Genomic DNA, 12,495 nt, shown 5'->3' with positions numbered 1-12,495 from the left:
CAACAATGTCTGCTGTGATATAACATAGTCTATTTTTTCCGTATTTATTTATTAGTTATATTTTCTTGGTGAGCTCGTGGTCTGATGCTATGCCACGAGGGGGCGAATTGCATGGCCCGTGGGTGCTGCTATGATGTTGTCATGATTTGCCGTCATGTAAAGTGTGGCCCGCCAGGGGGCAGCAAACTGTAGAACTGACCCCCTCCCTCCAGGCCCAGCTGTCAACTCCCTTCCTCCCGGCAGGCTGCACCCCCCTCCCCCGGCAGCATGGCGTCCATCGAGGAGGACGGCGCAGTGGAGGAGAAGGAAAACAACAACAAGAAACGAACGAAAGGCGCCATTGCCACAGCGTGGCTCACCTTCTACAACATCGCCATGACGGCCGGGTACGTACCTCCGTCTGTACGCCCCCTGGGGTGAGAGGGTAAGGGGGCGTGGGGGTCCTCACATTTACGCTGTCCCCTTTTAGAGACGCGTCAAGTGTGTAAAGTGAGTAAGTGTGTGCTCTTCACCGCAGTGTAATTGTAAAAGTGTTCATTTGTTCACATTTGAGTGTGCAAAGTGTTTTGGTGTTGTGGGGTCAGGATTGTGTCCAAATAGGGCCGAGCGGGGGTGTCAAAGTCTGCCCACACTTAACTTAACTTAAGGGGATAAGTATAGCTCACACTGGAGAACACTGCTCAATGGACACATTTAACACCATTAAACATTACATTCACATGATTTCTTACATATTTAATGGTAACGTCATATTACTGTTAAATGATCACATTATGTATTACATATTACATTATATTCACATTATTTCTTATGTATTAAATTCATATTCACATTATTGATTCCAAAGTAAATATTTATATTATTTATTAAATATTACATTAAATTCACATTATTTATTACATTCGCATTATAACAGCACTTTTTTCACATACTGCAATGCACATCTCATTGTAACACTGTACAAGCATAGTAGTAGTAGTAGTAGTAGTATTTGCAGCAGTAGTAGTAGTGAAGTTATTACAGAAGTCTCATTTCTACCATTTATTTTAGAACATTGTACCCGAGGAGTAGTAGTAGTAGTAGTTAGGGGTGTCACAAGATTAAAACATGACTAGATTTCTCAGAAAAAAACTGTGTCGTGATAATAAATAGATAAATCACACGATAAACAAAAAATCTGTTTTCCTCGTCTCTTGCCTCCAAACAGGCAGGAAAAGCGTTCACTCTGTGCATTGGTTCAGCATCTAAGGGCTGCATAGAACAATGGCGTTCCATAGAACAATGGAGTGAGGCCTCTTGACAGTCATACCGTCACTTTGTCTCTGTGGGCGGAGGCGGGGCCGCTAGCTTGCACACACACAGTGCAGCAAGGGAGTCTCGTGAGGAGCAATGCAATGAAATGGAGTAGAAATTAGGAGGAAAAAAAGACGATTGCAAAGCCAAATGAGAAAGTTGACATGAACACGAACAAGCCAGTATGCCAAATTTGTTCGAAAGTGTTGGCGACATAAATGGCAAGACAACGAACTAGCCCACGTCAAACATATCCACCTGACCCAGTTTTCCCATCTGGGAAAAAAACTACACATCAAGATGCAGATCCAACACTCACTGAGAAGTTTAATCAACAAAGTAAATACAAATGGAGCAGCCCAAAATGGAGTGCGTTCACAGAAAGCGTAATTTCCTCCATTGAAAAAGAAATGTTGTAAATGTTTGACAGAGAGTAAAAATCGCCTGCGAGACAGCAATTCCACAACTTTATGTAGTGAAAGATGACATATTAAAGGAAATATTGCATTATTATGATATATTATTATGCATTACTGTTCTTATATACTGCGATTGGCTGGCGACCAGTCCAGGGTGTACCCCGCCTCTTGTTCCAAAGTCAGCTGGGATAGGCTCCAGCATACCCTTGTGACCCTTGTAAGGACAAGCGGCATAGAAAATGGATGGATGGATGGATATTATTATATATTATCATAACATTAGTGCTTTAATTGTTCGAAAAAAATGGACAATAATATCATTTAGCATCAATTTGTGGGACAATAAACATTTCAAAATGCACCTGCATTGTTTTGTGACTCGGTTAAATAAAAACAGTTCACTGTCCAGTCATTTTGTTGTTGTACTTTTAATAATAATGGATTTGATTTTATATACCGCTTTTCAAGGCAGCCAAAGCACTTCACAATAAAGTGAACCCATTATTCATTCACTTCTTAGTCCCACACTGGTGGTAATCTACATCTGTATCCACAGCTGCCCTTGGGGTAGTCTGATAGAAACATGGCCAATTCGCGCCTACGGCCAAACATTCATTCACATTCATACACTAGTGCGGGCAGCACTGGAGGGACATAACAACAGTGACTGGGTGGAGGGACGAGAATCAAACTGCCGACTGTCCGGCTTCTGGACGACCTGCTCTACCTCCAGAGCCACCGCCGCCCTTTTCTTAAAATTAACGTTAAAATCTCATCTCGTCTCATTCTCGTGGACCCAATCCCGTGTATCATCTTGTGTCGTGAGTTGGGGGTCTTGTGACACCCCTAGTGTATTATTTATATGAGTGTCATTTCTATGATATGTTTTACAACATTGTAACTGAGTAGTAGTGGTAGTAATATATTTATTCTAGAAGCGTCAAGATATGTTTTATAACATTAGAAGTGAGTAGTAGTGTATTTATCCATTTAATTACTGTACATACCTTTTCAAAATGGTTATTTTTATGTATAATATATGCTATTGGATGTTTAAATTTTAGGCTTAAATAAAGTATCTTATCTTTCTATCTATCTATCTTTGTAGAAGGTTGGCAAGTTTTATTGCCAGCCTTAACGCCAACAGCACACACGTCTCTTCCTCTCCAAACTCGCAACAAGTAACATTCAAAGCGAGGTGCATTCAGGAACATCAGAATTCACAACATCAGTGTAACAACACCAGGTCGTTACAATCTGTTAGTTTTATGTGGATGTCGACAGTCACAGTAGTTAACCGCTTCATGGGACGCTAGTTAGCGCTCGCCCCTGGTCGGTGAACAACACAGTCGCAGTTTGAACATCGCTCTCTCACTCTGTTGCAGTTTTTCAAACATTCATTAATGAATAAATCATGGCTGTTTTGTGGATGACTATGGCCTATTAGTAGTCCAAAAATATGCATATTTAAGCAAATTGTTCGTATTTTTTGCCTAAATTAAGCATTTTCAAGCATAAAAACCACTAAATGAACTAAAATACAATGTTGTATTGAATGTATTATTCTACATTGGTCACAAGGTGTCAGCAATTGCTCGGTGAGACCACCACTGAAGCATCAGACTTCAACATGCAGCTTTTATTGCAGGTTTAAATGTTCTCAAAACAGGCACAATAATAATTACAGATGTTCGATATTGGCTTTTTTGCCGAGCTGATATTGTACCGATATGTGTAACATCATATATCTCCTGTCGTGGAATTAACACATATCTGTTTTGATATGGATGGATACAGGATCAGCAATTAGCTTCTCGACAAGGTTCTAAACAACATCTCGCAAACTACCGCGTCTGCCTCTCGCTATTGCCGCGTTTTTTTACTTTCCCGCTAGCCCATAGACATATGAATGACTGAATGTGTGCGCGGGAATACAGTGTTTTCCACAACGTCTGCAAATTATGCTCTCACAACGATGTTATAATGGCCAAATCATGCAGTCTATGTGGCAATGTTAAAAAATTTTGAAATATGTAGAATACAGTCTGTGATTAATTCTGATAAAGCATGACTTGAACTTTACCGATATTGACCGATATTACATTTTTATGCCAATATCGGACCAATATTATCGGACATCCCTAATAATCATAACATAACAATAATAAGAAGAAGAATAATCATAATAATAACAGGGATTACTGTTGCGGCCAAAGCCCACAACGGCTAAAACTCAACTCAACTCCTGACGTCACTTCCTGTCCGCCATCAATTCTACTCCCGTACAAGGTCAACTTGTCTTAAATGGCTTATTTTATTTGATTATATCAACTATATTGGGTCATATGAATGTAAAGGTGACTAAACTGACTAAAAGTGTTATTTCATGTCTAGATGACTCTAATAATGTTAAAAACATTATTTAGAAGAGCGTAAGCAGGTTTTCTACAGAATTGTAACTACTGTAACTAACTGTAACTGTAACTATGAAAATATTCAATTTATAAAAAAGGAATCTTACTTCGTGGAAATTCATTTATCATGGTCGGGTCTGGAACCAATTACTGTGATAAATGAGGGCACCTAAGGCAGGGGTCGGGAACCTTTTTGGCTAAGAGAGCCATGAAAGCCACATATTTTAAAATGTATTTTGTGAGAGCCATATTATATTTTTACATAATATTTTTTAAACTGAATACAACAAAATGCGTGCATTTTTTAGCAGGACCAACAATTTTATAATATTATAATTGTCTGAATTAATTATTTTTAATAACATTGTTATAGAGAAGCTAATCATCCATCCATCCATCCATTTTCTATACCGCTTCATCCTCATTAGGGTCGTGGGGGCATGCTGGAGCCTATCCCAGCTGACTTCAGGCGACAGGCGGGGTACACCCTGGACTAGTCGCCAGCCAATCGCAGAGAAGCTAATCAATAATAAATAAAATACTTTTTAGCATTAATGCAAATTCTGGTGCTGAATGGTTTTACACGGTACTCCTCATCTTTCGGCCTTTTCGCCATCTTCTTTGTTAAAAGCGTTTGCTCTGCTGAATTAGCTCGCTGACTGTTTGATTAAAGGAGGGAAGTTTACTTCTTGACCTCTCAATGTCCCAGGTAGGCTACCACATTATCCAATAATAATCGAGTTTTGGTGTCTGACCTGGAAAATAAGGGAAGGACAGCCGGCATTGGCTCTGGCCACCCGCATTGCAGTAGAAAATGGATTAAAATTAGGGGCGTCACGAGACACTCAGTTCACGAGATGAGACGATACACCAGCTTGGGTCTACGAGAATGAGACAAGGCGAAATTTTAACATTATTTTTAAGAAAAGTACAATGAAAAAATATTTTAAAAAACATGGCAATATATTGCAATCTACTAATTTACTTTCTACCACCTTGCATTACCTTGCATTGTTCCTCATGACGCTACACTCTCTGCCTCCACCCACTAAGACAAAGAGACTGTATGACTGACAAAAGGGCTCACTCTGTTCATGCCGTTGTCCTATGGAACAAACGCACCAAGGTGTATACTAATGTAAGTCATATCAAATAAAAGCATTTAAATTGTGCTTACTCATGTCAACATAACGGGATTGTGCATGTCCGGTCCTTAGGTTACATTTTTGTGGTACTACTGTGGCCCTCTTCATTATGTAGTTGAACAGCCCTGCTTTAGAACATTGTAAATGATTAATAATATTAGCAGTAGTACTAGTGTATTTATTATAGAACTCTCATTTGTACCATATGTTTTATGGCATTGTACCTGAATTGTACCATATGTTGTATAACATTGGAACGCAGTAGTAGTGGTGGTAGTAGTATAGTGGTGTATAGAATTGTTATTTATAACATATGTATTAGTAGATGTAGTCGTACTACAGTACTGTAATTATTGTGAAAGTCTTATTTGTACCATAGGTTTTTATAAAAATTGGAAGTCAGTAGTAGTAGTAATAGTGTATTTATGTGAACTCTCATTTGTTTTATATTGTAAATTCTAGCATTGTAACTGAGTAGTAGTAGTACTAGTAAATTTATTATAGAAGTCTCATTTGTTAAATGTTTTATAACATTGAAACTCAGTAGTAGTAGTAGTACTAATAAGTGTATTTATTATAGAACTCTTTTCTCTTTTGTGCCGTATGTTTTATAACATTGGAACGGAGTACTAGTAGTAGCAGTAGTAGTAGGAGCAGGAGTTTTGATTTACTAAGAGTGTACTGTAGTTATTATAGAAGCCTGATTGTACCATAGGTTTTATACCATTGGAACTGAGTAGCAGTAGTACTAGCAGTACTAACACGTGTATTTATTATAGAACTCATTTGTATCATATTTTATACCATTGGAACTGAGTGGTAGTAGTAGTAGTAGTAGTACAAGTGTACTGGTAGTTATAGAAGCCTCATTGTACCATAAGTTTTATACCATTGGAACCGAGTAATAGTCGTCGTAGAAGGACTAATACGTGTATTTATTATGGAACTGTCATTAGTATCATGTTTTATAACATTGAAACTGAGTAGTACTAGTAGTAGTGTATTATTATTTTATTATAAGGGATGTCCGATAATATCGGCCCATAGACATGAACCGGAAAAAGTCCTCAAGGTGGGGCTGAGTAGATGAAGGAAGGAGGGAAGGTGGTTGAGGGGAAAAGGACAGGTTTGAAGGTGGACAAAAGGAGGGAGGGATGATTGTCCTTCCAGGGACCTCATCCTCAATGTGCCACACACACACACACACACACACAAACACACACACACACAGACACACACACACACACAAGAGATTAGCGCCCTGTTTTTTTTTTTTTTTTGCGGGTTGAAAAAAGTTGCGTCCATACTGTGCCGGATTAGTAAATAGTGGCATTCAGACGGGAACAAATCACTGAGTGAAAATGATGTAATACACACGACACACCTACGTATGGCGCTGTGAGCAAACACGCGGGCAGAACCTTGTGACACACCAAACCATAGAAGAAGAAAGAACACATGCGCATAAGTCCGTCGTCGTCCGCTTTTCAGGGCTCAGTTGGACTTACGAGAAGTGGAATTACTTCTGCGAGTCATTATGGAGCAACAAAAACATAAGACAACAAAATATGAAGAGGATGTCGACTGCGGTGAGTTATGTCCGTCAAAATATTCTGATATTATTTTGGTTTGTCGTCAAAGCTCACGTGACGGCGACGAAGCAGCGGTGGGTCGGTGACATCATCGTTTTTTAAATCCCTTTTTACACGGCAACGACAAGCCAGTGTTTTCAGATTTTCCCACTCTGGAAGCCGTTTTGGTGGAGGGTTCAAGTATCTTGGGGTCTTGTTCACGAGTGAGTGAAGGTGGGAGCGTGAAGTCGAAAGGCGGCTCCACGCAGCATCGCTGTACCGGACCGTCGTGGTGAAGCGAAAGCTGAGCCGGAAGGCAAAGCTCTCAATTTACCAGTCAGTCTATGTTCCCACCCTCACCTATGGTTATGAGCTTTGGGTCGAGACTGAAAGAATGACATTGCGGATACAAGCGGCTGAAATGAGTTTCCTCCGTAGGGTGGCTGGACTCACCCGAAGAGATAGGGTGAGGAGCTCAGTCATCCGGGAGGGGTTCAGAGGAGAGCCGCTGCTCCTTCACATCCGGTCCCGATGCCTCCCGGACGCCTCCCTGGTAAGGTGTTCCAGGCATGCCCAGTTGGGAGATGGCCCCTGGGCAGACTGAGGAGACGCTGGGGGGACTACAGTATGTCTCACAGCTGGCCTGGGAACGCCTTGGTGTCCTCCCGGTGGAGTTGGAAGAGGTGGCCGGGAACTGACCTCCCTACCGAGACTGCTTCCTCCGCGTCCCCGACCAGATAAGCTGAAGAAAATTGATGGATGGATGGATGGATGGATGGATGGAAGCCATTTTCAAAACGGCATTCCTGTCTGGATGAGTATGGATGACTGAAACGATGAAATATTTTGACGTTTTGACCTGAAAATGTTTCCATGTGGATGGCCTCTAAAACTCGCGGAGTTAAAAGTCAGGTTTTCAGGATGTAAGCACACCCTCTACTTCAACGTCATTGATGTAACATTCTTGTGAAGTGTTTGTCTGCGTCCATAGTGAGTAATTTCAAACATCTCTCAATGGCACTACAAAGCTAAGTAATAACTTACGACTACAATAACAGCAAAAGACATAATGTAATGAGAAAAAGCAGAAATGGTGATAAAAATAACAATAACACAAAGCTTTGTCTTCAAATATGTATCACTTTTTTTTTTTTTGGTATTTTTACAAATTAAGGTGGGCAGGTCTGTGTGTGTGTTGTGTTCTTCAGGTGGCTGGCCATGATGCACTTCTACATGCATGTTGTTATAACCTAGTAAGTGAATAGTAGTATTGCTAGTAGTAGTAATTGTAACAGTGCAAGGTGTGTGTGGTTTTTAGTCGAAGGTGTGATGTAGGGGTCCTCTGGTCTTCAGGCGTGTGACATTTAGTGTGTGAGTGGTTGGTTTAGTAAGTGAGTCGTGAGTAATAGTAGTAGTATAGTAATTGTAGCAGTGCAAGATGTATGTGTTTTTTAGTGAAAGGTGTGATGTTTTGGCAGGTGTATGTGATGTTGTGTGGTCTTTAGGTGGTTGGTTCTGGTCATGGCCATGATGCACATGCATGTTGTTATAACATTGTAAGCAAGTAGTGGTAGTAGTATGTATGTATAGTAGCAGTACATGATGTCTATGGTTTTTAGTAAAAGGTGTGATGTATTCTGGTCTTCAGGTGGTTGGTTCTGGCCATGGCCATGATGCGCTTCTACATGCAGAAGGGCACACACAAAGGTCTGTACAGAAGCATTGCGAGGACCCTCAAGTTCTTCCAGACGTTTGCTTTAGTGGAGGTAAAGCTTGCCCTTTGTTTCAAGGTGAGCATCTTGAAAAGCAAAGCAAATAAGTTCATTTGTCTTCCAGGTGGGACACTGTGCCATCGGTACGTGATGTTTCTCTTCTTTCCCTCCTGCTCTCCTGCCAAGTTCAAATGTCAGCTCTAATGCAGGAATCGTGAGGACTTCTGTGATCGTCACCGGGGTGCAAGTGTGCTCACGGATCTTCATGGTTTGGTTCATCACCAACAGCATCAGACAGGTTCTTCTTTCTCGTTCTCTGTCTCTCTCACACACAAACATAGAGGACTTACTGTCTTTTAATGTGTCCTTCCTGTAGATCCAGAATGAAGAAAGTGTGTTGCTGTTCCTGGTGGTGTGGACGCTGACAGAGATTACCAGATATTCCTACTACACCTTTAACCTGCTCAACCACCTGCCGTATTTCATCAAATGGGCCAGGTGGAGGCAGCGTCCTTTAATGTCTTCTTGCGTCACAAAGTAGTGCAGCACCTCTTGTGAATTCTGCTTTCCGGGAGGCGGGGGGGGGGGGGGGGGGGGGGGGGGGGGGGGGGAGTTTGTCTCATGTTCAGCTGCTTCTGTTTTGGTCATGGAATGCCCCCACCCCACCCCCATCCGGGACTAAATGAGAGACCCCTGCAGTGCTGAGTCATGCATGCTGACTCATGTTGACCACACTGTAGAAAGTTCTTTTGTGTTTCCAGATACAACCTCTTCATCGTCTTGTACCCGCTGGGGGTGGCGGGCGAGCTGCTCACCATTTACTCGGCGTTGCCCTTCGTACGCAGGTCGGGAATGTACTCCATGAGGCTTCCCAACAAGTACAACGTGTCCTTCGACTACTACTACTGCCTCATCATCATCATGCTGTCTTACATCCCACGTAAGCGCGAGCGTCTCTTTATAACACCCAGACACAACATTTTACAGTGGATCCCCAAACATTCGTGATTTAGCATTCACTGACCTGCACATTCTCTGATTTTTGGTCTTCTTTTTTTCTTTTCTCCAAAAATCGGCTCTTGTTTCTGCAGAAAACACATTCACATTCTGGTAATAATGTATAAATATGTGATAATACAGGGAAAATGTACCACTGTTACACAAGCTCACAATGTTTTATATAGTCATGTTTTTTCACAGAGCGTTGAAATTTCGCACTTTGTTCAGCAGTCCGTGACCGCAGCATTGTTGCTAAAGTGAAACTTATACTGACGACAGTCGTCCCTCGTGTATCACAGTTAATTGCTTCCAGACTCAACCGCGATAACTACATTTCCGTGAACCAGGATTCGATATTAATAAATGGAATATTTCTGTAGTTTGAGCACAGAAAACCTGTTTGACCTTCTAAATACGGATTTTACCATTATTAGAGCCCCGTAGTCATGAAATAACACCCCACAGTCGCTTTTACACTCGAATTACCTAATATAGTAGACATGAAAAGCGATAATAGCGATAATAACTCACACGTTAGCATTGGGAAAGTTCCTTGTTGTAGTATCTTGAACATAATGTGGGCCGATCGCATGGCACTGCAAAAAAGACAGACTTCAGTCTATCATCCATCCTCATTATGTAATTTGTCACTTGATTAGCACTACTGCTATTTTTGTTTACACCATATTGCGCAACTCTGATGCACAGCGTACAAGAGACGGCCGCTGCTTTAAGGATAGCAAGCTACTGAGCTAATTAGTTAGCCTTCAGTTATTATCATGATTTTATACTTAAGGAAGGGTTTGAAACTGAGTGGCGAAGGACAAAGTAGAGAGCAAAAAATGTACCACTTCCACACAGAATGGGAGAAGAACTTTTTTTCACTCTTTATCCATGGCTGACTATGTCATGCAAGTTGAGGTAATGTAAGGTAATGTCTCATCAATGTAACATTACTGACCAGTGTAGAATACTACATATGACTCGTCTTTCTATATTTTTGACTAATACAAGGCCATAGTCAACCACAGAGCGATGTTTGAACCGCAAAGTGGCAAAGGGTGACTGTATAACTTCTAAACTGTGACTCCAATGCTATATGTTCGTCGATCATCTTACATTAGCATTCATTAGTGGTGAGTGCCTACACATTTTATCATTTAAAATATGTAGCGTTACTCGCAGCTTTTCATCATTCACCGGTGGTCCTGGAGAGTAACCGCTGCAATAAGCGGGGATCTACCGTACAACTAAAATCAAGTTTATTTGTATTTTTAAGCGTAATTACTCACTTTTTTGTCTTTCCTATGAGGTTATGCTTTTTTTCTACAGCATTTTACAATATCATATGGAAATTAGACGATGGCGTCATGTAGCGACTTCTAGGACAGCCAAAAGCTACTTTTCTTAGTGAAAAGTTAGCAACAGCGGATGGTCATCATGTTTGTGTTTCCAGTGTTTCCTCAGCTCTTCTTCCACATGTTGCGGCAGAGGAGGAGAGTTCTCCACGGGGAGGTCATCGTGGAGAAGGATGACTAGACGTCTGGATGAAGAGTCAACGTGTTTACAATCCACTAGCCTTAGCATGTTGCACGCACTGAGAGGAAACACATCGACTAATAAGGATGCTTTCCAGCTGGTCGTACCTCCAATAAGACTTTGTTCAAAGCTTTCAAACGTCTTGTTTGTGTCCAATCAAAGGTGCTATCCACATCATTTATGTCCAACATGTCAGCTGTTCTCCGTACTTCTAGACAATTGTAAATCACTGCCACCTACTTTTTAGCAAAAACATAACTTATGTGCAAAATTAATAAAGTAAATTATCCAATATTCTGTCGTGGTTTGACTCATTAACCCGTAAGAATCTGATCCATTTCAAGTCAAATGATGGGGGATATGCCACATAGTGGTGTTTTTTTGTAAAATACTACTAATTGATATAAAAGATGTGTTACGTTACATATATATGTACTGTGTATATACAGTACATATACCTGTATATACTGTATATGTATATATATATACACACAGTACATACATGCTAAATGTATTCTTACCTTGTCACTTTTTTGCGTAGTGTAACGGATGCTAGCCTGTGAGGCTGCGCAAGTGTACGTTGGTAAACCTCACTCCCTCTACGTTGGAAGATACGCTGAACACGCGGTCCACAGTCGGTGCGCTCTCGTCTCCCATTGCGAAGGTTCAATGTTCGAGCCCCGGTTCGGGCTCTGCGAAGCAGGGCGGGTTACGGCAGCACGAATTGTCCACGTCTTGTCTACTTTGAACTGAACAAAGAACATATATTCATTGAAACTAATTGTAGCAGTGACATTTATTGAGCATCTTATTAGCATTTTTGCTGTATCACGTCTGGCTGTGGCGAAAAGCCTGATCGCGATGTTTTCCTAGCTTGTTTTCAATGAATTTGTTTAAGAAATATAGTACGAACAATTGAATTATAATATTTGACACCGTATTACAGATGTTAAACGTATTTAAAATGAGCTTTTATTGCAAAAAATAAACTTTTGGGAATGAGTTATCTTACCTGACACACAGCCATTTTGGGAAAGCCCTATCCTGGAATGGTCACATGATTGTCACAGCACAGCCACTCCAAAATGCTTCCTATATGTCACTTACGGACTTGATGTACTTCATACTTTAATTTAACTGGGTTAAAAGCTTTTCTTGGCTGTAATGCTGCAGTTTTTCCACTAGATGGCAATGTACAAATAAATAAGGCTTGTCATGTGTTGCTTGATGACGTCACGTAGCTTTGTTAGCAGACACAATGGCGACTGCAGTGTAAGCGGTTGGTCAGCTGTGTGGAACATGCTAGGGGTGGTTTCTACCTGGCCCAGCCTCAGCATGGGCTCAGCATGGGCTCGGGGAGGACCATCAAGTTCGCCCTGTGCGAGGTGCTGCAGTTTGCGGGC

The 12,495-nt window shown here is 41.1% G+C and overlaps 1 protein-coding gene and 1 long non-coding RNA gene across 2 annotated transcripts; one reads left to right on the top strand and one right to left on the bottom strand.

Moving 5' to 3' along the window:
- The first annotated feature begins 214 nt into the window (after window positions 1–214).
- hacd1 (3-hydroxyacyl-CoA dehydratase 1) lies at window positions 215–11,376 on the top strand. The gene is made up of 7 exons (XM_054766391.1): window positions 215–386; window positions 8,491–8,608; window positions 8,679–8,697; window positions 8,764–8,852; window positions 8,931–9,052; window positions 9,316–9,494; window positions 11,010–11,376. Exons 1-7 carry the CDS (start codon window positions 268–270, stop codon window positions 11,090–11,092), a joined length of 729 nt encoding a protein of 242 aa, XP_054622366.1. The 5' UTR covers window positions 215–267; the 3' UTR covers window positions 11,093–11,376.
- On the bottom strand, window positions 9,315–12,246 carry LOC129174407 (uncharacterized). Its single transcript, XR_008567446.1, has 3 exons — window positions 12,105–12,246; window positions 11,614–11,841; window positions 9,315–9,639 (listed from the first exon to the last, which is right to left on the bottom strand). It is a non-coding gene; the product is annotated as an uncharacterized LOC129174407 (long non-coding RNA).
- Between the last annotated feature and the right edge of the window lie 249 nt (window positions 12,247–12,495).

This window comes from Dunckerocampus dactyliophorus, chromosome 21 (genome assembly GCF_027744805.1).
Source record: "Dunckerocampus dactyliophorus isolate RoL2022-P2 chromosome 21, RoL_Ddac_1.1, whole genome shotgun sequence".
In the NCBI taxonomy this organism is placed as follows: Eukaryota; Metazoa; Chordata; class Actinopteri; order Syngnathiformes; family Syngnathidae; genus Dunckerocampus; species Dunckerocampus dactyliophorus.
This window is presented reverse-complemented; position numbering and strand designations above follow the sequence as displayed.

Coding starts and splice junctions, on each gene's coding strand:
- hacd1 (XM_054766391.1), top strand. CDS start 268: ATGGCGTCCATCGAGGAGGACGGCGCAGTGGAGGAGAAGGAAAACAAC. Junction 9,053..9,315: donor TATTTCATCAAATGGGCCAG/GTGGAGGCAGCG, acceptor TTGTGTTTCCAG/ATACAACCTCTTCATCGTCT. Junction 9,495..11,009: donor CATGCTGTCTTACATCCCAC/GTAAGCGCGAGC, acceptor TTGTGTTTCCAG/TGTTTCCTCAGCTCTTCTTC.